The sequence below is a fragment of the Scomber japonicus genome, chromosome 9 (genome assembly GCF_027409825.1).
Source record: "Scomber japonicus isolate fScoJap1 chromosome 9, fScoJap1.pri, whole genome shotgun sequence".
Lineage (NCBI taxonomy): Eukaryota > Metazoa > Chordata > Actinopteri > Scombriformes > Scombridae > Scomber > Scomber japonicus.
In genome coordinates, this window is record NC_070586.1 from 38118961 (window position 1) to 38143888 (window position 24928).

Here is a 24928-nt window from a genome sequence, read left to right on the forward strand (position 1 = left end):
AGTCAGGTTTTATGCAAGGAAGTCACATCAGCAACAATATTCGATTGACCTTTGATTGACTATAAGGATTACATAACAGACAACAGTAACAGTTTATTAAGAGACATATTACAAAGTTTTTGACACTTTAAAACACAATGTGGTTCTTGACTTTTTTGACTTTGGTCAATAAAGGAGGAATAATAATAATAATAATTGTGATTGCACTTCAGTTAAACCCCTCCCTGAGCTACTACCTTACCGTGGTGGAGGGGTTTGCGTGTCCCAAAAGGTAGCTCAGAAAACCCCAATGATGAGCAACATAATTGGTATTTCGAGTCCCTTGCCCGGACGCGCGTCACCGGGAGCCTGGGGGTGGGGCTCGCAGACGAGCGCCTGGTGGCCGGGCCTTCACCCATGGGGCCCGGCCGGGCATAGCCCGAAGAAGGGACATGGGACCCCACTCCCACAGACCCACCACCAGTGAGAGGGGCCAAAGGGGTCGGGTGCAGTGCGAGCTGGGCGGCAGCCGAAGGCGGGGACCTTGGCGGTCCGATCCTCGGCTGCAGAAGCTAGCTCTAGGGACGTGGAACGTCACCTCTCTGGTGGGGAAGGAGCCTGAGCTCACCTCGACGCACGGCAAGGGCTCTGGAACCAGTCTCCTCGAGAGGGGTTGGACTCTCGTCCACTCAGGAGTTGCCACTGGTGAGAGGTGCCGGGCAGGGGTGGCAATACTTATTGCCCCCCGGCTTGGTGCCTGTATGTTGGAGTTTTCCCCGGTAGACGAGAGGGTAGCCTCCCTCCACCTTCGGGTGTTATTAATGTTATTTAAAACACGCACACACACACACACAGGGCACTTTTTAATACGAGGCAAAAAGGGCAGGGGCTCAAGCACCCCTAGGGCTCTATGTGTGCGCGTGCCTGCTAGCAGTCATGTCTTCATCGCGACAAACTCTCTTGCTCTTTCTGAACACGACATACTGGTCCATTTTCCTCTTCGAAGTCTCCGTCATTAGCCTACACTTCATTAATTGTCTCACTCCTGGACATGCGCTCTTGCCAAGCTTCCGGTGCGAGAATATGAATAAATGGTTGTTTTTGGTCCGTTTTTTCGTTCCTGTTGACTAGTGAATTTATTTTTGTTATATGAAAATGAAAATGAAAATGAAAGAAAAATGCAGTGTAATTCAATTTTTGTTTTTGTATTTCAAAACGAAAATCAAATAAACCAGTCGTTTTTTGTTTTTTAATTCCCATTCATGAAGGGAAAATCCAAATACCAGAACATACGAGTAACTAAAACTAAACTGGCATTTAAAAAAGCAAACTGAAAAACGAAATGTCAAAACTATAATAACCCTGTTCTGTACGGTATGGATGTGTCCCCCCGCTGTGGCGTCACCTGGAAGTAGTCACGCAGCCGCTGGGCGGGACGACCGGAACAACAAGATGGCGTAGCGTGAGGAGTTTCTGGTAAGCGAAAAGAAAAACACTGATTGTGACTCACTACTGTCAGCGTTACAACGTGTAACGAGAACTTGTAACGGCTACAGTAGTCGTTGCACAACGTTAATAGATGATAAGGCTAATAAATGCGTTCACTAGCAGACAGGAATGTGCATGTCTGAACAAACCGTTTGCAGAGTCGATAGTTAGCTTTAATGCTAACAGTTTATCATTAGCAAGTCGCTTATAAGTCTTTGATTAGCTCTCTGCAAGTAACTTGATAGCTGAAATCATACTGGTATATGTTTTTGTCATAACTGCCTTAGTTATGCTGTCATTGTCTGTTCATTGAAGTATTTAAAGCGGTTATTTACATTGTGTTGTTGTGTACTTGAGGAATAATGGTTGGTAGGACTGCTATGAGCAGAAGTCCTGGTTGCTGTCTGTTCTTCCAGCTGCTTGTCTCATACATGCTTTTCATCCATCAGTCTTTGTTTAAACACCTGAAACAAACTCCTGGGGATTTCTATCCACAGTGTAAACTGAATGGATAATATGCTGCTGATCAGCAGGTGGTGATTATTGTGTTGATGTCTGTTTGGCTTTGAGTTACAGACAGAAACCTCCAGGAACACGATTCAGCTTCTCTAAAACAGCAACAGAAGACTCTTTTAATGAAACAAACCTCACAGTTAGCCTTTTTTCAGACCTATAATAACACGGAAAACTCAAACAGCTGTTTGTTGCATGTACTGGTGAGAGGATGAGCTTCACCCAGGAAATCACTAACACAGCAGTAACAGTAGCTACACTTAAATGGAGCTTCATGTTGTCATTATAATCAGTTTTAAAGTCCAAACGGAGTCAAAATGATTTATATAAACAGGCCCAAACTGACCGAAATTTCAATAGGTTGCAGAGGGGAAGTTTAAAAGAAATATTACATAATGTAAATAATTGAACCTGATTATTTTCTGGCTGCGTTCTTTCTGTGAGAAGTCTCCATCTTGGAGTAAATGTGTGGGGACTCCAAACTAAAACCAGTTTCTGTGGAGAGTTGTCTTTGATACACATTCTTAAAGAACATATATGGACACCCAGACGGTAGGAAAAGAAGAAATAATGCATAAAATGCCTCCACATCTAAATAATTTGATTTGTACACAAATGCATTTTGAAAATCTTCAAATTATTAATATTTATTAATTAAAGAATGCATAGTTTGCAGTGGGGTCACTGACTTCCTCCTAGCTGCGGTTGGAGAAATTGTTCTCTTTCCAACAACAGTTGTAGTAAATGTACACTACCCTCCCTCCACCTTTAGCTGAGGTACACATAAAATGATTCCTGTTTTGGGAGTTCTGGGAATTTATGTAGCCTTTAGTTCCATTATCATTAAGGAAGTTTTGGGTAAAATTTAAGAAGCGGGAACTTTACAGGAACGTCCTCTCAGCTGTTGTGTCTCCATTGCAGAGTAGGACCTTGATAGGACCCACCAGACTCTGGAGGTGATGTAATCATTCTGCAGCAGTTTATAGCAGAAGTGCTTATTTTGGCACTTTCTGTTGACATCACATCCCACTTTGAGTAAGCCCAATCAGAACAGAATCAACCTCAAGCCCCACCTAGGAATTTTTTTCGGGGCGGAATGGAGTACATACCCCAAGACAGTTCCATGAGATTGTCCTTCAAGGAAGGTTCCTGCTATTGAGACATGGCAACAGTCACGAATCTGTAAAAAGTTCCTCCAGTGGAAACAGTCATAGTATCAGTCAGTCCGGGTGGAGCGTTGCAGGTTAATAACAATAATGATTTTACATCTTCTCTCTCGATGATCTTGCCGCTAACTCACACCCTCACACTAATAACGGGGAACAAGAGTAATGAGGTAAATAGTTGTCTGGTTTTGGGTGTATGTAAAGACACAGTGTTTATCACCTTTAGTGAAAATATGCACAAATCAGATACTGAGAAATGTGTCAATAGATATTATAACAATGTGAGGAATGTCACTGCCAACAGTAACCTTCATATCAGATGATATCAGTCTTATCTCTGGCAGCAGGTGAGTCCTTAAGAGGAATCTCCTGAAATTAGGAACATCTTTATGTCAAACGCACTCAAATAAAAAACCCAACAACAATATTCAGGCTTTTGCACTTTCTGTTGCATTTTATTTAACAAGGTAAATTGGACTTTTGTGATTGCTGAATTGAGACAAGATATTTTACACAGTCTGTACAAAACAATTATGACACGACCTGTATTATATGTGTAATGATAGCAGTCTTTTATTGTTATTGCTCAAATGTTGGAAAAAATGGAGATGTTATTTTTAAAAAAAAGCTTGGTATTTATAAGCTCTGTTCTGTCAAAATCATGTATTTGTTTTACAGCTAACATGTTGTGTGTTGCTCAACAGCATTCACAGTTAATCCTGACTCTCATTAGATCAACACTGCATTTCTCTCAACGTTATATTATTGCATACAGTTCCTCAGTTATTAAAGTATTACCTGAGCTCAGCGTGTTTATTTCAGACACGTTCACCATCATGTGCTTTGTCATGTTCTCCATGTTTTTATCTAATAATTCTTGAAATTGTCCTCAGTATTTTTAGATGCATAAAGCCCACGCATGTTGAGGAAGTGTCAGGAAGAAGGATATGTGCATGAGAGAAGTCCAGCATGGAGCACATATTAAAAGGTCAGTGATTTTTCTGTGGACAGATGTTAATGAAGACATTTCTTTTCTTTTCTGCAAATGTTTGTAAGTCAGATGTATGTATGTGTTTTTGCTAGATAAGATATCCTGAAGAATATAATGTGTGTGTGTAACATAACATACAGTGTAATTAAATGTGTGTGTGTGTGTGTGTTTTTCTTGATCAGTGTTTTAATGTTAGAGTTTCACAGAAACTGTTGAATATTGTTGGGTATTTCTTGTTTGTTTGTACAATATTGCTTAAAATGATTATTGTTTATACTATAAATAACTATATGATTATAAACAGCTTCCACAATGACAGAAACCATCAGAGATTAATACTTGGACAGTTTTTGATCATGTTTTGTGGTTTATAGTTTCTAATACATAACTTGTAAATTACAAAAATAAGAATAACAACAAATCTCCAACTGACTTCAAACAACAATAACTGCTGTGACACAGTGATGCTGTTGTCTCACAGCAACAAGGTCCTGGGTTTCTAACCAGTTTCTCTATAAACATGCATATTAGCTGAAGTAGTGACTCTAAATTGCTGAAAAATAAACAAAAGCAGAAACAGTCTCACAGCTGATCATGCAGAGATGATTCTGTTCATCAAAAAGATCCTTCCTCTCACTTAACCAAAAAATGTTTCAGAGACCACGCCATTGTATGGAGACTTAAAATAGTTTGATTGAAACGTTGAGACTCTGCAGTACTTTCATTCATTATTTGTTTATTTGAAAGCTGGAGAATGTGGCAAATAGTTCCATTTATATTTTGTTTGATTCAAATTTGGAGACTGAGAGTGCAATAGTTTGAGATATTAAGTTGACTGTGTTAACTGTGTAATATGTTTAATTGTTTCATTTGTCAAATTTCATTGATATTTTGTCAAGTTTCATTTTGTAAAATGTGAAGACAGTGCCAATGTGGAGGCTTTGTGTTGACACCAGAAGTTATGGTTATTTACATTTACATTTATTAGGGCCCAAGCACTCAACAGTGCGACGGCCCTATTGTAATCGTACCGATTATTATTATTATTATTATTATAGTTCCTATAAAGTAAACGCCTTTTTGCCCCCCTGAACGTGCCCCAAAAGTCACCAAAATGTGCAATCATGTTCGACCCGGCGAAAAATTTGATATTTTATGGTTTGCATAAATGGGCGTGGCAAAATGGCTCTGTAGCGCCCCCTAGAAAATTAAAAAAAGCGAGCCCCACCACTGAGATTGTCCTAGACAAACGAAATTCAGTACACATATGTATCGTGTAAAGACGCACAAAAAAGTCTCTTGTACCCATGCCCTAACTCCTACAGGAAGTTGGCCATTTTGTATCGAATATGCGTTTTTGGCGATTTCCACGCATCTCATTTGAGCTAACTCCTCCTAGAGATTTAATCCGACCGACTTCAAATTCACTCAGAAACATCTTGAGACATTGGAGATGAAAAGTTATCAAAAACTTTCTGATTAGGGATCCGGTTTGGCCGTGGCGGCGCCCACAATTTCCTCCACCATTCGATCCTTCGCCATGAAATTTCAAACCCTGATAACTTGACTCCACATGGTCTGAGCTTTTCCAAATTTCAGATGCTTGTTCAGTGTCCCGGTCTGAACACATGTACAGTCTCATATTTAGTGACAGTCATAGCGCCACCTACTGGCAACAGGAAGTCACTTACTTCAGTCTTTCACTGATTACTCCCATAATCTTAAGTATTTATACCTGAAATTAACTCAGCTGAGACATAAGACCTTGGTGATGCTACATTCTGCAACTCATGACCCATCATCAAATACTGTTGGCATGACAACGCATTCAACGCCATGATAATACGATTACAGTTTTTAGGGGCAAAGGATGCCTCCACGGTAACGAAACTCAACACACACGTCTGGAGTGGGGTCATTTAACATCCTATATACTTCAATGGGATGGGCGTGACTAAACGGCTCGATAGCGCCCCCTTGAATATTTCAAAATTGAACCTCAGCCTTCCCGATTGACATAGAAGAATGAAATTCGGTAGGTTTATGTATCATCTCCAGACGCACAAAAACGCCATTTGGACCCATACCCTAAGTCCAACAGGAAGTCGGCCATCTTGGGAAAAATGCTATATTTTGGTGAGTTTTTTGGTCATTTCCAGGCCTCATATTTGAACAAACTAGTCCTAGAGATTCCATCCCATCCACTTCAAATTCACACACAATCATCTTGAGACATTGGAGATGACAAGTTATCAAACGCTTTTTTATGACTTCTTCCTGTTGGGCGTGGCTGTGCAAACAATTTCGATGCTTCGCCATGAAGCAGGAAATCCTTATAACTCCTACAGACATTGTCCTGTCTACACCAAATTGATCACACATGTAGAGGGTCCCGCCCTGAACACATCTATGCATCAATACTGCTTCATATACACAGCGCCACCTACTGGACACAGGAAGTCAGCCTCATATGACAAACATTATCCGATTAACATGAAATTTACAGGATGTGTTCTCTACATCACACACTGCTACATGACGTGTTATTGGTGGGTGATCTCTAGCGCCACCTAGTGGACACATGCAATGTGACTTAGCCCCATCACACAATGTCCATTACGAGCCCGGGTGCCAAGACGTCTACATGCCCGCTGTGTCTGCCGTGTGCCTGCAGCACGCACCGACATGCGTGTACGGGGCGGTGCGTGGGGGGGGCTTGGGCCCGATCATCGCTGCTTGCAGCTTTAATTTAATTTATTATCATTTGTTGTAATAAGCAGAGAAGAAAATATATCCTGTCTTCCAATTCAGTGCATCTTTAACCTAATAGTTGTTTTTGTGGTAGAAATATCGGTATCGGCAAGTACACAAATGAAACTACTCGTTTGAAAAAAAAATGGTATCGGTGCATCCCTAACACAAACAATAAAACAAACAATAGTAGTAAAAAATATGGTAAATAATAATAAGTTTTAAAAAATAAAATGTGTAATACAGTGGAAACAGTTTATAATGATCATAGTTACAGTGATCATCCTCTTATATGGATCAGAGAGTTGGGACAGAATCATTTGTATATAAATGCTGTTTAAATCATTCATTTCTAGTAATCCAGTAGTCTGCTTACAGGGTTCATATATGGTAAAAATGAAAAACTACAGTAATTCTATGTTTTACTTTACTCCCATATTACATATGATATGTGTGTATGTATGTGATACTTAGTGGCCTCATGGTAACCTGTCTGTTTGTGGCTGGTTACACAGGCTGATGCTGCCTGCTCACTGAAACCATGGTGGGAAAAACATCATCATTTTCTATCAATTAAAAAAAACTATCCTTAAACTGACAACAAAAAAGTGTTTGAAACGGCTCTACTGTAGTTTCAAATAGTCAATACAATTCAGTTTCATTACTTTCTATCCATGTAATAAATATACAAATGTCAGTCAGATGGTAATAAACTATAAATAATGAAAGAGAACACATGGTGATAATAATCATGTGCTTATAGTGATCAGTTTGACCAGGACAGATGTGATTATTGTAGAAAAAACACCTGCAGTCCTCATTGAAATACAGTGCACTTTTTTTTATAGAGTGTTAAGTATGCTTCATGTCTCAGTGTATCTATTTCTTCCTCTGTATTCCAGAGCACGGTGTCAACTTTGAGACTGTCAGAGCTTCAAGTGTTTGTGGGCTTTTCTGGGCACAGCACAAGTGCTCATCAATGAGCTTCTCCTGAGAGTTGCTGAAGACGGGCTGCAATCACCAGCATTACTCCAGGATCACACACACCTGTCCCTCATTCAGACACTGTAGAGTCACTGTCGCTCTATGCTGAGAGAGAGAGAGGGTGCTGTACACCCACCTCTCTTTTAGCAGGAGTCAGTCCTGTAAAAACACACTTTGATTCTGTTAACTGGTGAAGCAGACGAGTGACAACCAGAATCAGCATGAATCTCCAGCAACCCACTCCCCTCATCCCCCCCGTCCACCCTGATGTGCAGATGAAGCCTCTGCCCTTCTATGACGTGCTGGACGTCCTGATCAAGCCTTCAAGCCTCGGTCGGTGCAGCTTTTCTTTTTCCTGGTTTAAATCTGAGTTTTAATACTGCTGCAACAATACAATACTCTTACAATACCTGATGAAAAGTGACCAAGCATCCAGTGGCAGCTCTCACTAGTTGATAACTTACTTCTTCTTCTAGTCATTCATTGTGCAGAATAGTTTGTGTTTCCTTTTTCATAAGTGAAACAACTGAACAAGAGTTGACTTCAGTTAGTATTTTAGTGTAAATCATAAATCACAGTTAACACAAGCAAAGATCAGGGAGAGGAGGAAACTGAATGTGTCTAAAAGAAACCTGTTAAGTATGTATGGTGTAAAAAGTAGAATTGTATTAACTGTTACTAAAAAGAGAAAAGGGGAATCTATGAAGTTGGCTGTGTGTTGCCTTATACTGAGAGTAGTTATTCTACCTTCATATGCTTTATAACTGATTGTCATTCTTTGTGTTTTCAGGAGCAAGCACTGCACAGAGATACCACCAAGAAAAATATTTTATCTTTGCCTTGACCCCACAGCAAGTTAGAGAAGTGTGTATATCCAGGTAGGACAATTCATAGCTCACATACTCTATGTGCACTGAAAATAGCATGCCTGTGTGATGTTAAAGATAAAGTGTGATTCATTCTGTCTGATTACAGGGACTTTCTACCAGGTGGCAGAAGAGACTACATGGTTCAAATTCAACTGCGGTGAGAATTGTTCATTTTCTGGCTTTAACTGATGGATTATTAGCAGCTGAGAATCTGAATGAAACCAAATTTGAACAAACACAAAGTTAATAATCAAATCTTCTGAAATCATTCATTCATCCCTCATAAATGTGGAAACATACTGTAAGTTGCCATCACAGGTGTATTAAAACAGTTGAGATGCATCATCACTGTTTTGGTGAACTTGTGTAGCTACTGACTAATTTACACTTATGCTTTTTATGTCAGTGAAAAAAATCCATGTCATTGTCTGGCTCTTAAATGTGTCTTTGTGTTGTTAGGTTTTGCTTGTCAGAGACAAGTTGTCCTCAAGAAGACAATTACCCAAACAGTCTGTGTATAAAGGTCAACGGGAAACTTTTTCCTTTACCAGTAAGTGTTTGTTTTTATTCATTGTTCTTTCAGTGTATAAAACAACTGAGCACAAAACACATACATACAGTATACATACATAGATACATGTAGCAGCTCAGACAGTATAGTACACACAAATAAACATACTCATATTCACATGTATGCACACCATACCCACTCTTACTTATACAGCATGCTTATTTGTACACTACATCTTTGCTTTTACATGGGTACATATGTCTAAACCAAAACACAGAAAGATTCTGCACTTGGAAAAAGGGAAAATCTTTTTAAATTGGAGGGCCTTACTATTGATATACTAATAATACAAAATCAAGTCTTATAGTTGACACAGGTGAGCCATAATGACCAATGTTCTTCAAAAAGATCATCTTGGTTCCATAGTTTGAATGTAATCCCCTCCATCATGCATATATTATAAACTCTATCAATCCACTTGTTTATTGTTGGTTTGTCTTTTTACTCCACAAAAGTTCTGATTTAAAAAATGCAACTACTGCAAAAGCATTTTTTTTCTTTGTGCAGGGTTATGCACCACCCCCTAAAAATGGCGTGGAACAGAAGAGACCAGGAAGACCTCTAAATATTACCTCACTGGTCCGCCTCTCCTCTGCAGTGCCCAATCAAATTTCAGTGACATGGGCTCCTGAAATTGGAAAAGTAAGCAATGGAATATCCTTGTTGTTCCTTGTTTGTCCTCTCTAGTGTGTTTGATGTGGAACAATAACAGTGAATTGATGGTGATGTTTTTCAGACTTATTCCATGTCTGTGTACCTGGTGAGGCAGCTAACGTCACCGCTGCTCCTACAGAGGCTGAGGATGAAGGGCATCAGAAACCCAGACCATTCCAGAGCTTTAAGTAACAGCACACTTCTTACTGCCAGTCACACAGCAGCAAGCTTTAGAGGGCTTCACTTATCCAAAAAGATTTACCTGACCTGAAAAGCGTCGCATGCACACAAGTAACCAGCTTATTCATAAAAATCTGCTCACTTAGGTAATCACACACATTATATGGACTGTAGTAATGTGGTTACTGACTGCTTTTAACTGGAGTGATGTACTGTAGTGTGTGAAACCCTGCAGCCACATGACCCTTTATGGAATAGTGTGGACATCCCTGCTCTAAAGGTTAGCTTAAATGATTTAGACTTCATAGACATTTAGATCAATCAAGTGAGATGATTGATTTTACTTACATATTCATAACAGATATTCTACAATAGATTTATTTGTAATTAATACCACACTGAGACATAAGTAGAGACCGACCCATACTGGATGTTTGGGTCCGATGCCAATACCAATATTAGGGAGTAAAAATATTCCGATATCGATAATCTTATATATACAGAATATATACATAAACACACAGTTATTGCAATGGTCCCTCAAATTTGGAGACAAAACAGTTTCGACAAAGATGTGTAATGGAGGCTGTGATATTGTACAGTTTGACAACTGAACTGAAACAGTAAACTTCACTTGGAATTTAATAATATTTATTTATTTCCTCTTTGTTTTATGCTCCCTTTATGTAAAGCACTTGGTGTATGTTTTGTGTAATTGTAAAGCACTTTGAACTGCATTTATTGTATGAAAGGTGCTATACAAATAAAGTTATTATTATTATTGTTGTTATTACAGACCAGTACACCTTAAAATGACACTGAATGAATGAATGAGTCATTATTTATATAGCGCCAGTTATCTGAAGGCATTTTCACATCAGGTCTAGATCACGCCTCAGAGGAGGAGATTCAGAGCTTATCTACTGAACTACTCTGAATTTAATCCATTTATACACAAATAAATAACAATGCTAGAGAACAAAATGTTTCATTCTGGGTATGATGTGATGAAAGCAGTGAAAGCCTGGCTGCTGCTGTCTGCACCCTGTTGGTTGGGGTTGGAGCTTGAACAGTAACATCTCTGTTTCCATTCAGTTTTGGTGTGATGACTTTTATGGAATGGATTTGTTCTGTCCTGTGTGTTCCAGTTAAAGAGAAGCTGACAGCAGATCCAGACAGTGAGATCGCTACAACGAGTCTTCGAGTGTCACTCATGTGTCCGGTAAATGAAACACCTGTGTAGAATGATTGTTTGTAGACGAATTAGATAGCTTATAATCTTCTGTGTCATATGTATGGATCTGGTGCAGTAGTTATGTCAAAAAAGAGTCTGCGGCAGACTGTAATGAACCCTGAACCCCCGCTTGCCACAGTCTCTTTTTTGACATAACTACTGAAGGTCATCAAAGTCTGCACATTTCAAATGCATGTACCTTCATATTTAAGAGGCCTAAACACTGGAGAGTACTGACCATACCTCAAACATCATTACTCTGTCACTTCCATCACTGAAATACAACCACACAGTTTTCTTATTGTGCTCATGCAAGAAACCAAATATTGTCTTTCTTCATTGATGTTGCCCTCCAGCTGGGTAAGATGCGACTGACGGTTCCGTGCCGAGCCGTGACCTGCTCTCACCTGCAGTGTTTCGACGCCGCCCTCTACCTGCAGATGAATGAGAAGAAACCTACCTGGATCTGTCCTGTTTGTGACAAGAAGGCTGCGTATGAGAGTCTCATCATTGACGGGTCAGTTCACTTCATGAGGCTACGTCACCAAAAAATAACTGGTATATGAGTGCTGCAGTCATTAACAGGATATTTAGTTTACAATGAATCTCATGAGTTTTTTTTGCTTGTTCAGTTTATTTTTGGAGATCCTGAATGACTGCTCAGATGTGGATGAAATCAAGTTCCAGGAGGATGGAACTTGGTGTCCAATGAGACCAAAGAAAGAGTCCGTCAAGGTCCCCTCTCAGTCAATCCCAAAAGTAGAGAGTGAGTATATCTTCTTGACAGCTGGGCATGGTTTGAATGAAAGTAGGAAAGTCTGAAACACGAAAATAAAACTATGAAACACTGTAGTTTTTGACTCAGTAGAACTCACTATATCAGTGGTTCTCAAAGTAGGATCTGGCAACCCTCAGGGGTCCTTACGGGGGCTACAGGGGGTCCCCAGCAAAAAGGGGAATAAGCATTTTTTAAAAAGATTTCCATCTTCAAAAGGAACCAGTGAGCATGGGGTCCCAGACACAACGTACTGTGAGACAGACAGTGTGTGAAGTAGTTTGGATCTCTTCATTGGATTTGATGACTAATAAAAACATTACTATAATACCAAACTTGTACTTGAACCTTGTTTTCAGCCCCAGCTCCTTTGCGTCAGTCTTCCGTGGTTCCACATTCTACTGAGCCCAGCTCCACTAAGAAGGCTGATGTCATTGATTTGACCCTGGAAAGCTCATCCTCTGATGACGAGGAAGAGGAGGACTCAGACCCTCCACTGAAGAAGCGCTGTGCTTACATTTCCAAGAGTGAGGAGATGCATGCAAAGGGGTGAGTGTAAAACCATAGACAGACTCTCTGAGAGGAGCAACTAACATTAGCCTCTGCTATAGTTTGCTGTCATCACGCTGTTCTCCTCTCCTCTCAGAGAGTCTGATCACAGCAGGAATGCTACTACTTTATTCTTTATTCCTCCTCACTGTTCAGGTCCGGATACTGAATTAGAACAGAGTTGCTCCGTCAGTAAGCGGCTACAGGACGCTGTTGTGTTAGCTGTGGTCGAGCGAGCTAGAGAGTGAATGAAGAGAGGGAGCGCTGGCAGTAAGAAAGCTGGTGAATCATATCAATAAAACGTTATTAGGGCCCGAGCGCTGACCAGCGCGAAGCCCTATTGTATCTGTCCGGATTCTCCTTCTTTTTTTTCTTATTTTGCCCCAAAATATCACCAAAGTTTGCATGCAAGCCAGACCCGGCGAAAAATTTGATATGTTATGGTTTGTATAAATGAGCGTGGCAAAATGGCTCTATAGTGCCCCCTTGACAAATGAATAAAATCGAGCCCCTCGCCACAGATTGACATAGACAAACGAAACTCGGTACACATGTTCATCATGTCAAGACGCACCAAAAAGTCTCTTGGACACATACCCTAACACCAACAGGAAGTCGGCCATTTTGAATCAAATTATTGATTTTAATGCTGATTTTGCCATCATATTTGAACGAACTAGTCCTAGAGATTTCGTCCCATCCACTTCAAATTCACACAGAATCATCTTGAGACATTGGAGATGAAAAGTTATCAAAAGCTTTTTCCCCCGTCATTCCTGGTTGCCGTGGTGACGCTGCGAATTTCGATGTCTCGCCATGAAATTTCAAACCCTCATAACTTGACTCCACATGGTCTGAGCTTTACCAAATTTCATGTTTGTTCAGTGTCCCGGTCTGAACACATGTACAGTCTCATATTTAGTGACAGTCATAGCACCACCTGTTGGCAACAGGAAGTCACTTGCGTCATTCTTTCACTAATTACTCCCATAATCTTAAAGGTAGAATATGTAGAATGAGCAGAACAACGCCATCTAATGTCTCGAGATCGTAGTCGCAACAACCAAAAAGTAATTCCAGCAGTCGGGTTGCCAGGTCTGGTGCCGGATTTTATTTTAGCTCTAACTCTGTAAATATACCACTTTATCCACATGTCTAACCTTTTTAGGCGAGAAAGTAGCCCTTTAGATCCACAATGTGACGCTAATTTGTCCAAATAACATCTGCTTAATGTTTTGTTCCTGCGAATTCGGAGCCACTCAAGTTAGCCGTAGCGAGTAACGCACTTCCGGTCATTTTCACAAAATAAAACACCCGTTGCCTTTTATTATTAAGAAAACCATAACGATAGAGTTGGTGCTTTTATTTTGAAAACAGGAAGTGAACATACCCTCGCTGTAACTGACTTGAAACCACCGAGGTACATTACATTGTAACGCCAGTGGGAGTAGCAGTTAAACCTGGGGAGCGTACCTATGTTCCCCGGGTCCTATGTTCCCCGATCGCGGCTAACTCGGTTGCTAGCTCGGCGGCCAACTCGGCTGCTAACTCGGTTGCTAGCTTGGCAGCTAACTCATCTGCTAACTCGGCGAATAACTCAGCTAACTGGTTAACTGTAGACGGGATCATCCCTATGTTCCCCGGTCACATTCAAAGCAGGGAACATAGGACCCGGGGAACATAGGGATGATCCCCTAATTATGTAGCAATACAGTCATACTGCACATCAAATTAAATAGGAGAAACTCCGCTACAAGCACGTCATTTTTACACACACCAAACACAACTCAAACACCAAGCATATTAATGATCAAATATCAAAATCCGAATAGCGTCAGAAAGTCAACCCACTCTCCACATTTCCATTGCTACCGTTTTGATACTTCATGGTACACAAACAAATAGCATCTCATATGAAAGCTAAGACCCTGCCGAGTTCAACAGTGCCACTATTATTGCGCTAAAAACTCAGTGAACCAGCAGCCAAAGAATACAAAGGTAAACAACCACTTATTTACAGCGACTAACAGATATTCTGTCTTACCTTCGAAGTTTTGTGATGAAAAGTTGTACTTGAGAGCAAAAAACGCTGGTTTTAGTAAGTCCAACACGGCTCTGCTTGTTTACAACTCCATTTCACCCAGTGCCAGCCTACTGTAACTGCGCCGGAACAACAGACAACCGTGGCAACCCACAATTCCGGCCGCTAAATGTCTGGTACAATGTACACAGAACGTGTCAGAACGTCATTGTCGAACCCGTCAAAAAATTTTAAAATGATTAATTCAGACTAAATTTTTTTTTAATGGAAAAGCAATACTTTCATTCTGTACCCCTCAAAACGCCCGTGGCTGTATTATTTTAAAAAAATATATAGCTTTTAATAAATATTCTACATATTCAACCTTTAAGTATTTACACCTGAAATTAACTCAGTTGAGACATAAGACCTTAGTGATGCTATATTCTCCGACTGAGCCACAGCCCGACATGGTTGGGGGGGAGAGGGCCTGTTCATTGCTGCTTGCAGCTTTAATTTACTGATTGTTTCACAGCACAAATAAACTTCCCCACACACCTCCACTCAACCCAGCCTCAAACCTCTGAATGTGAAGCTGGTGTGCTGTTTAAACGTTATTATTACAGAGCTGTCAACTGTCACACAATCTGAGTGAGAGTCACGCACTCACACGCCACGCTGCTATTTCTCACGCTGTCAAAAAATAATACTGGACTATCTTTTTAAAATGATTAGTTTGAACCCCCCCCCCACACTTTTACTATGTCAAAAATCAGTACATCAGCTGTGTCAGTGCTTCATTATTGAATTCCTCTTGTTTATTGAGAGAAAACCCAATTCAATGAAACTCCACTCCATGTTTCACTGCTACCGGCAGCTTCCCACATATCACACACACACACACACACACACACACACACACGCACACACAGTGCTGCTGACGCTCTGTTGATGCAGAGACACCGGGAAGCTTAAGGTGAACACAACTAAATATTAGGGACATTATTAACTTACCGAAACGAAATGTTGCTATTTTGTCGCCTTTTATGTTTTTGTGTGTCTCTACACGGACTGTTTAGTTAGCTAACTGTTAAGAAGCGTTAATGCTATGTCAGCAAAAAGTGAGGAAGGTGGTTAGTTTTCATTTGGTTGTTACTGTAGAGAGGACTAGTCTGTTTTTGGCTGACAGTCTCTTGGTTTGATGTTTACTTCTCCAGACAACATGGACATAAAGAAGAGGAAAGTAAGTCATCACTGGTAGTAATCGCTATCATTTATAAACTGGCTCATAAAACTGACAATTGACAAGGAGTAATCTTTGATCTGCTGCTGAGGACTTTCGGTACATTTCCAGTTTCACAGACTGGTACTTTACAGTCAGTTGTATTTGCATTCAGTATTTATATTCAGTATCATTTGTTCTGATTATAAATGTGAAGGAATAGATACTGCTCACTAAATAATGATCACTCCACCTCCTCTCCTGACATCTAGGTGTATGACAGTGAGTCAGAGACAGGAGCAGGATGCAGGGACAGAGCAGAGATCTATGCTGTGGTGAGTGATGAAAGGGATTTAACAGTTTAGAATCATTTGTCAAGGTGTCCTGTATGACCAGTAAAGTCAGGAGAGCATCACATACACTGCCTAGCACATCCCAAAGATTCTCAATGGGGTTAAGGTCTGGACTCTGTGATGGACAAGCCATGTGTGAAAATCAAGTCTCATGCTCCCTGAACCACTCTTTCATTATTTGAGCCTTATGAATCGTGGCATTGTCATCTTGGAATATGCCCATGCATGCCTGTATTAAACATAGCCCTGAGTTCTACTGGTGTTTTTCTACAATTTGATTTCACCAGACTTATCACCCAACTTAAACGTTTGCGGCGTTTACTCTGGAGTGACAATGATGAAAAAACAACAAGCATGGGCTGCAATAACTGAGGTGGTGAATACTGTGTCTCCTGAGGTAAAAAAAAAGTAAAAGACTAAAGTTAATGCCAAATCACAAATCACAGACCAGAAAAAAATAAGGAACCAGAAGGAGGGCAAGGAACACCAGATCTGATAGGATGAGAGACAGTTTGCATTAAGAGGAATTAGTGCAAGGAATGAGAGAGAAAGTGATGAGTGTGATGAGTGTGATGAGTGTGATGAGTGTGATGAGTGTGATGTGTGTGATGTGTGTGATATGTGTGTGTGTGTGTGTGTGTGTGTGTGTGTGATTTTCTTCAGAGGTAAGGTAAACCCATAAGGAACTTGCATGATTAAAGAAGCTGCATTAAGGAAAAGAACACTGCAGCCCTGCCATCATGTGTGCGTACACATGGTCTGAGTTTTTAATTTGTTCACAGAGTACGAACGAATACAGATAAGCAAATATTGATGAATCCCAGATTTATGCATAAAAAACGTTGATACTCACAGTTTAACACAGATTTGTGAATGAGGCCACTAGTTGATGAATGTAAAATAGGATACCTGTCAGTGCTGTGTGTGTCTGTGTCCACTGACATGTGTGAAATGTTTTCTGTGTTCTGTCAGAGTGCTGACCTACCAACCCTCCACTGTGCGCATGTCAAACGTCCAGGGCCTGGATCCATCATATCTGACCTCTACACTTGCTGACTATGCAGTCCCCTTCCACCCATCCACCCTGGCTACCATCCCCACAGACATGCAGAGTGAGTCAGCTGCACACACTGGCTCTTAGCATTATCACAGTGCTGTGGGATGTAAAATAATCACATTTCTATCTCTTACTTTCAGGTCTGGAATTGTTTTCCTTAATTCAAGCAGATCCTCAGGTATGTTTGTTACAGCTCTCTTCAATGTAAAGCAGCTGTGCTGTGTGTGCATTTGTCCTCCATTTGATATCCAAAGCATCACAAAGCTGCTGTGTTTCTCTGTGTCAAACACTGAATTTTCACTTTCACACACACTAGAAGTTCAGTTTGGTAATCCTGTTCATAACTGGAACACTGAGCTGGATGTCAGCTCCTTTCAGACATGCAACCCTCAACATGTTTATCGCATGAGTCACTTTTAAGTAAAAGTCATGAGCTTAAAGCATACAACATATCTGCATCACTTTCAACTGAATGGTATCAGATTAATTTATTATTATTTATGATTTAATAAACTATGAAATCTTTGAAAAAGAAATGAAAGTAGTTGAGAATCTTTTCATATCAGCCTGTACACACTACATTTCACTCTCAGTGCGGCCAAGACAAGAGGTTAAAACCTTCATACAACCACTATAATCTATGTATGAGCAGCACTCTCCCTGTACTTACATTCATTTGTACATTTGAATTCATGCCAGCTGCATGCATGGATAAATGAATATCCAGCAGAACGTTTTAGAGCATGTGATTACAGGACTTTAACCACAGTTGTGTCAGACTTCACAAAACAGGCAGCAGAATTCATTCACTGTGAAGAGTGTTAGACAGCAATGGTCATTATTTTAAAATGCATTAGTGATGCAGCCGGACAACAGAAAGTTCCATACAGTTCCATACATATGAAAGGCTTCTGACTCCTCCTTGTTCTTCCTGCTCAGCATTACCGGCCTCAGATGTTTCTGGACAACCTGACGAACAGCATGCAGAGTGCAGCGTCTGCCAGCACCAGTTCAGCCCTGGTCTCCTCCAGCAGCCACTACGACGCCAGCGGCCACGCCACTAGCTCCATCCACGAGACCCGGGTAATCACAGGGGGAGGAGGGGGCGCTGGAGGAGGAACTGACAGCAGCATATCAGATATTATTTCACTAGACTGAGCAACATCTCACTGGAACTTTTCAGGCCTTCCTGTGGCCTTTCTGTCTGAACTACATGTACACCACCTATTGAGATTTACTCAAAAGCACCTAAATTGGTATACATGTGTACTTCGGTGGCCTGAACATTTTGCACATGTTCAGATCCGTATCATTTGACCATGTATGCATTTCTCTTTTTGCACTTTTAGCAAACGGGTTTTCTCTCCTGTCTGCTGTGACAGGATGATAAATGATTTGTTGGCCAAGGATAACATGACCTGAGGACAATTTTCTTTAAGGAACACTTCAACATTTTGGGGACATGTTGTCATTTGCTCTTATATCATACTTCACAAAGATCAAAACAAAAAGAGTGATTTCAAACAGATAGAATCTTTGTACCAGACAAAAGGAAATGGATTTATCATTTGGTCTGATTCGTTGATGAAATGTCAAACAAGCACAATTTCCAAAATGTTGAAGTGTTCCTTTTAATTTTTTTTAAATAACGAGAGCACAAAGACTCCCAAATAAACTCAATTAAATGTGTTTCAATAAGATTTGATGCTAATTAGTTATCAAACTCATCTGAGCCCTCATTCTGATGCTTTAGATTTGGTTAAGTCCAATATTTGCTCCATGTGGCTCCAATGTGGGAAATATTTAGGACATGAAGTCATTATACAGTGTATTCATAAAGAATTCAGACACTGTTTTCACTTTCTTTCACACTGATGTGTTGCAGCATCGTGTTAACATCGTTTCAATTCATTTTTCCCTGATCAGTCTACACTCAGTGTCCCAAAATGAGAAAAACTGGATTATAGATAAAACCGGAATATCACACTGACAAATATTCAGAGCCTTTACTTAGTACTAAGTTTAAACACCTTGAGTCTTATTGGATAGCTTCCAGTGCATTCTTTCATATATGAGACCCCTGGTTGTTCCAAATGTCTTCTATTTAAGAATAATGGAGGCTGCTCTGCTCTCAGAAACCTTCAATGCAGCTGTAACACAGTCCTGTCTCTGCAGGTACTTCCTTCAGTCTCATGGCAGCTGTGAGACCTTATGTATGTATGTTCCTCTCCAAATCATGTCCCATCAGTCCAATTTACCACAGCTGATCTCCATTCAAGCTGTAGAAACATCTCTTTGTCATCATGGGGGAATTGAGTGGAGATGGATGAGGAGGAAAATGAATTGAAATGATTTCAGCATGAGACTGCAACAACAACAACATGTGAAAAATGTGAAGGAGTCTGACTACTTCCTGAAAGCACTGTATATACCAATTTGGGCCCTTTTTTTGGCCTGTTGTACCTGAGTGTGTGCCTCATCAGCAGATAACAGATCAAGGTCAATGGAAGTAGTGCTTGGCTTCACTGCTCTCACAGCAAGACCTTGTTTCACAGAACAGCTGCGCTAATGAATGAACGGTTGGAAGTTGAACTATATTGGACTGATAACTTCCTCACACACACTGTAAACAGGGACGTTTGTGTGTGTTTTTACTGTCTGTGCTGGGTTAGGGTTAAATCCTGTCTTTTCCTCTCATTCACACTAATGAATGAAACATGGAAGGCAGGTCAGTAATTCAGATGTTTTCATCGGTTATAACAGCTGTCAGTTAATACCATGATGGGGTTTGTTACAGGGCAGCTTTCTTATCATACAAATATAAAAAGTTCTTTTGTAATTAGTCAGAGCAATAATAATTTAAATCCTGTTAGGTATAACATAGTTGTAAATGTAGTTCAGATATTCAGTGAATGATTCCAGCTGGTCCTCGCCACTCTGCCTCCCTAATGACATTTCTTTTCTTTGTGTATGTTCAGTTTATTGCCTGATGTCAATTGCAAACATGCATGTTGTTTTTTTGTTTTTTTGTTTGTTTTTTTAGATGAATTCAATTGCAGTAGTTCAACATCTGAAGAAACACACTCCTTAGCTTTCTTTCTGAGAATGAGATGAGAAGATCAGTGTTAACTATGAATTGTGTATATAGTGTGGAGCTGGGTTGAGAACGTTGTTACACTAGCTCAGCATGAAGATGTAAAGCAGGAGAAACAGCTTGACTCACTTCCAAGCGCACTAACATTATGAGCCCAACCTACAAGAAGATGTGTGTGGTTTTTACAGTCACTAAAACAATAGTGTCTAATTCACAAAGCAAACTGCACTGTCATGGTGCACCTGTATCATTTGCATACATGTAATAATGTGGACAACAAACAGAATATCAGTACTGATGTTTCTGTGGTGTATGTGTCTTGTCTCTTTGCACCATGCAAAAAGAAAACATAGAAAAACAGATAGTGATGATCTAGGTTTAGTACATCCTGACTCCAGCTCCATACTCAGAACACATTCTCATCTCTCTCACTGAAAGGAAGAATATAAGTGTATTTCCCAAAATGGTCAACTATACCTTTTATAGGGGGACATATTACGCACACTTCCAGGTCTATATTTATATTCTGAGGCTTTACTGGAATATGTTGAACTCATACTGGTCCTTTTAAGTCCCTCAGTTCAGCCCTATGTCTGAAAAACACTGTTATAGCTCCTGTCTCTCCCTGTGATCCACATGATGAAAACTTCCCCTCAGCTCCAGCAGCCACATCAACAAACCATTATGAGCAGGATTTTACTGCTTTCCTCATTCTGCACTCAAAATTGTCAGCTTCTCAAATCCATCCATACATGTTTACAAGTTACAGTTTACAGCTTCATTTAGCAGATATACATCTGAGAGCTGATACAACACAAGCAGGGAACTATTGAACAGAGAACAACATGAGTAAGTGCCATAAAGCTGAGTTTGAGTCTGACAGGACCTAGGTGTTTTTCCTTCAGTCCAACAAGTGCAGAGGTGTTTGTGAAAGAGCTGGTCTTTAGTCTTCTCCTAAACTCTGTGGGCATGAGTTGGGTTGATTGGATCTGGATAGTGATCTCTGGCTGGGATGACGAGGTGCTCAGTGAGCTGCTGGAGCCAAAATCCTAATCTGAAATAGTAGACACTGAATAACACATGAAAACACCTTAGCAACAACATCAGTAACAGACAGCTGTTAATGAGCGTGCATCAGCTCAATGACAAACCATCAGAAATGAAGTGTTCAAAGAGCATTTCTATATACACCATCTTTGATCATGTTCAACATCTGACATCAGAACAGTGTATAAATAAGAGAAAATCACTAACAGCATGATATGTCCCCTTTCTTTCTTTTTTTAACTGTATGCATCAGCCTTTACAAATGTGTAACACTTCATTGGGTTTGGAGATCATCAGAGATTATGTGTTGGTGTAAAATTTCAGACAAGTTAAAGCTGCCAAAAGTCTGATATTCATTCGTTTATTTGGTTTTTCAAAGTTGAGTTGGTCAATCTTCATTAGTGTGACCTCTCTGCTTATTCTTGTATTTTACTGTATGTCAATGATGTTTTGAAAAGGATGGAAGTGGAATGAACATGTGTGCTCAGTGTCAATACTAGAAAATGTTTGCCCACTTCGACATACTTAACAGCAAGCAACAACACAAAAACCGACAAACAGGGCAGCTACTGTATCATTAGTACATTATGGGGATTGCTTGCTGTGTATATGTGGACTCCCGGCCAATCAGGAGCTCAATCTCAGGGATCTACACTCCACTCTCTGTGCTTCAAACACAGACACACTCCATTGACAGCATTTACAAGTGAAATGCAGATGGTAGTGTATAAGATAGGTTCATGTATAAGCTTATTAAGTCAGTGTATCTGCTTTTTTTCAACCATTATGCCAATGAATGTTAACAGTTACAAGTTCACATTGTAAGGCTGTGCTTACTTAAAGGATCAATTCACACTCCCGAAAATACCCAAAATATTCTTCCTTGTAATTGTTGGGGAGGTAGAGAGGTCGGAGCTGACTGGACTTTTATAGGCTGTATCTGTTCACTTGCAGGCAGATGTTGGTGATGTGGATCCATGAACTCTCATGTTTTTGGGGATTTTATACTCTGCATCGTCTTTATGGACTTAATTCATATTACTTCATTACACCGCGTTAAAAGACTCAGAGAAAAGTAGGTTGTTTGGGGGGGGCGGGGGTTGCTCCAAATTCATTTTATTACAAAACTGTCTTTGTTTTCCTGAACCTGTAAAGCATTTTTGAGTTGTGGTACCATCTGTGGGTGTTTTTTTTATTAAAGTCAGTTTTTTTAACAATTCAGTTAAAAGATGTTGCTCTTAAAGATATTCAAATAGTTTCATTATTTCCAGGAAATGATTGCGTGTCAGTTTTTCCTGAGTGTGAGCCAGTGGACAGACAAATCTTGGCCCATATTTATCAAACTTATTACAGTTCAGAATATTCAAAAGAGCCAACTATGTGTGAAAATCTATAAGTTTGTCCAAGTATCTATAAGTTATCATTAACAGGACTGACTATCTGATTAATTACATATACTACAGTATATAGCCAGAAAAGGATTTATCATTCATCTGCCCCCATTGTTCACTCTTATAAAGACATCTTATCATCCTTAACAAAGCATATGATGATTTGATTTAATATTATGTGTGAAATCTTTAATATCTTCAGTGAAATTAACAATGTTGAAATAACAAATTCACTGCAGTGGAAAAATGAAAAAAACCAAACTGGTGCAGGAAGGAAATCTGCTTCTGAAAGATCTGAAACCTACACCTACTTACCTATAATACAGATAATTCACACCGTACATCAACAGTGCAGGTTTATTTATGTTTACACTTAAAAAAAAGCTTCTTCCTTTCTCCTGTTCATGGTTGTTACTTGATAAGTTTACCTGCCATGTTTGCAGAATCTAGCTAACGTATTTTAGCTAACGCATTTTAGCTCAAATGTGCACCGCTTAGTGAGCGTGAAAGGCAACACCCCATGTTCCTTATTAGATTAGAGAAACTTTATTCATCTCCTAGAGGGTAAACTCATTTGCCACCAAACAACTCATACATACAACAATACAATCAAATAAAAAAATAAAACACATTGTTAATGTGATCTACAGCATTGGAGCAGAGCAACAACTAAGAGTTCAGTGAAAAATCTGACTGCTGCTGGTACAAAAAACCTAAAACGTTCAGTAGAACACAGATGACACAAGTCTCTCACTGAAAGCTTTTTTGGCTGTTAAAGACACTGTAAAGGATGGCTTTCAAACAGTAAAGTTGGTCCTCATTCTCTTTTCTAGAATGACTTCCTCAACAAGAGTCTTGACTGAACCTTCTTGAAAACCACCTCAGTGTTATTTTTCCTGTTTCATTCAGAGGGACAACCAAGGCCGGTTGACCCTTCATAATGACTTGTTTGGAAGGTCCTGGTTTCCAACCATATATTATAATAGTTATATTTAATATTCATCATTTAAAAAAAAATATTGACTATTATTTTACATGATTATTAATACATGAATAAAAATAGGACTCATGGAAGGACGGATGGACGGATGGACCAGTCAGACACTATCTTAAAAACAAAGCTTCCTCTCCCATGGTCCATAGATTTATATTTGTAATATAACAATAATATAACTGACTTATGGGGAATTTATTTGCTAAAAGTTGAAGCCAAATCAAGACAACAGTTTGACTCTGACTCTGATCTGAAGCAGTCAGATGAATGATGAATCAGCATTTTGTGTCAATCACTGAAGCTATGGAAGTGTTAGTGCTATATTTCCAACAACCTGTTAAACATGTTAATAGACTTGTGTTGTGTTAGTGCCTGTTGTCCTTTCATAGCGGGGTTTAATCCTGAGCTTTGAATTGTTTTTTAGGATGTCGTTTAGTTTACATTTGGATAGCAGATCGTGCCTTTAAAATATTCACAGAGCAGTAATTCATCTACATACAAGTGTTAGTCAGAATTTAGCTCTTTGTTCTGTCTTCTGCCTTCAATAAGTTAATGTCTCTACATAACCTGACACCTGGGCTCCTTCTGTCTCTCTTTCCTCCTTAAACTTTTTCTTTAAATCTTTAATCAATTACACCTTCCTTCTTTAATCACTTTACTTTCAACATCATTGTGGTTACATCCTGTGATTGTTTCATCTCTGTCTCCTCCTGAATCCTTTACTCAGTATGAAAATATGTAAACCTTCCTTTTAAATATCTGCGTGAGCATGAAGCAGAATTTAATTACAGGTATTGTGGACAAACAACACATTGGGAATGTATTAGCAGTCAAACTATCAAGCCACATGGACATTGAAAAACTGGTAGGTTAAAACACTGTGTCATGAAAGTAGCTGCAGTCTACCTGTTGGAGCCAAAGAACGAAGAGTTCACCACATATTTAGCAAAAGTAACAGCTGTCTTTTTGGGGATATAGTGCTCAAACAGACAACGATCACTCCTAGAAGCTACAACAAAACTGCAGAGCAGGCAGACCCAAATGCA

At 39.8% G+C, this 24928-nt stretch overlaps 1 protein-coding gene across 1 annotated transcript; it reads left to right on the forward strand.

The window, feature by feature from the left end:
* The first annotated feature begins 1414 nt into the window (after positions 1-1414).
* On the forward strand, positions 1415-18982 carry pias2 (protein inhibitor of activated STAT, 2). The gene is made up of 15 exons (XM_053326011.1): positions 1415-1455; positions 4040-4134; positions 7791-8205; positions 8663-8750; positions 8848-8898; positions 9201-9291; positions 9820-9954; positions 10049-10154; positions 11295-11368; positions 11737-11897; positions 12013-12146; positions 12515-12704; positions 17272-17411; positions 17497-17534; positions 18296-18982. The coding sequence occupies exons 3-15, from the start codon at positions 8094-8096 to the stop codon at positions 18512-18514; spliced, it is 1539 nt and encodes a 512-aa protein (XP_053181986.1). The 5' UTR covers positions 1415-1455; positions 4040-4134; positions 7791-8093; the 3' UTR covers positions 18515-18982.
* Positions 18983-24928: the final 5946 nt, after the last annotated feature.

Excerpts from the sequence above, each read along its gene's own strand:
- pias2 (XM_053326011.1), top strand. The coding sequence starts at position 8,094 with ATGAATCTCCAGCAACCCACTCCCCTCATCCCCCCCGTCCACCCTGAT. Across the intron at positions 9,955-10,048 it reads GGGCTCCTGAAATTGGAAAA|ACTTATTCCATGTCTGTGTA; the intron begins GTAAGCAATGGA and ends GATGTTTTTCAG. Across the intron at positions 11,369-11,736 it reads GAGTGTCACTCATGTGTCCG|CTGGGTAAGATGCGACTGAC; the intron begins GTAAATGAAACA and ends GTTGCCCTCCAG.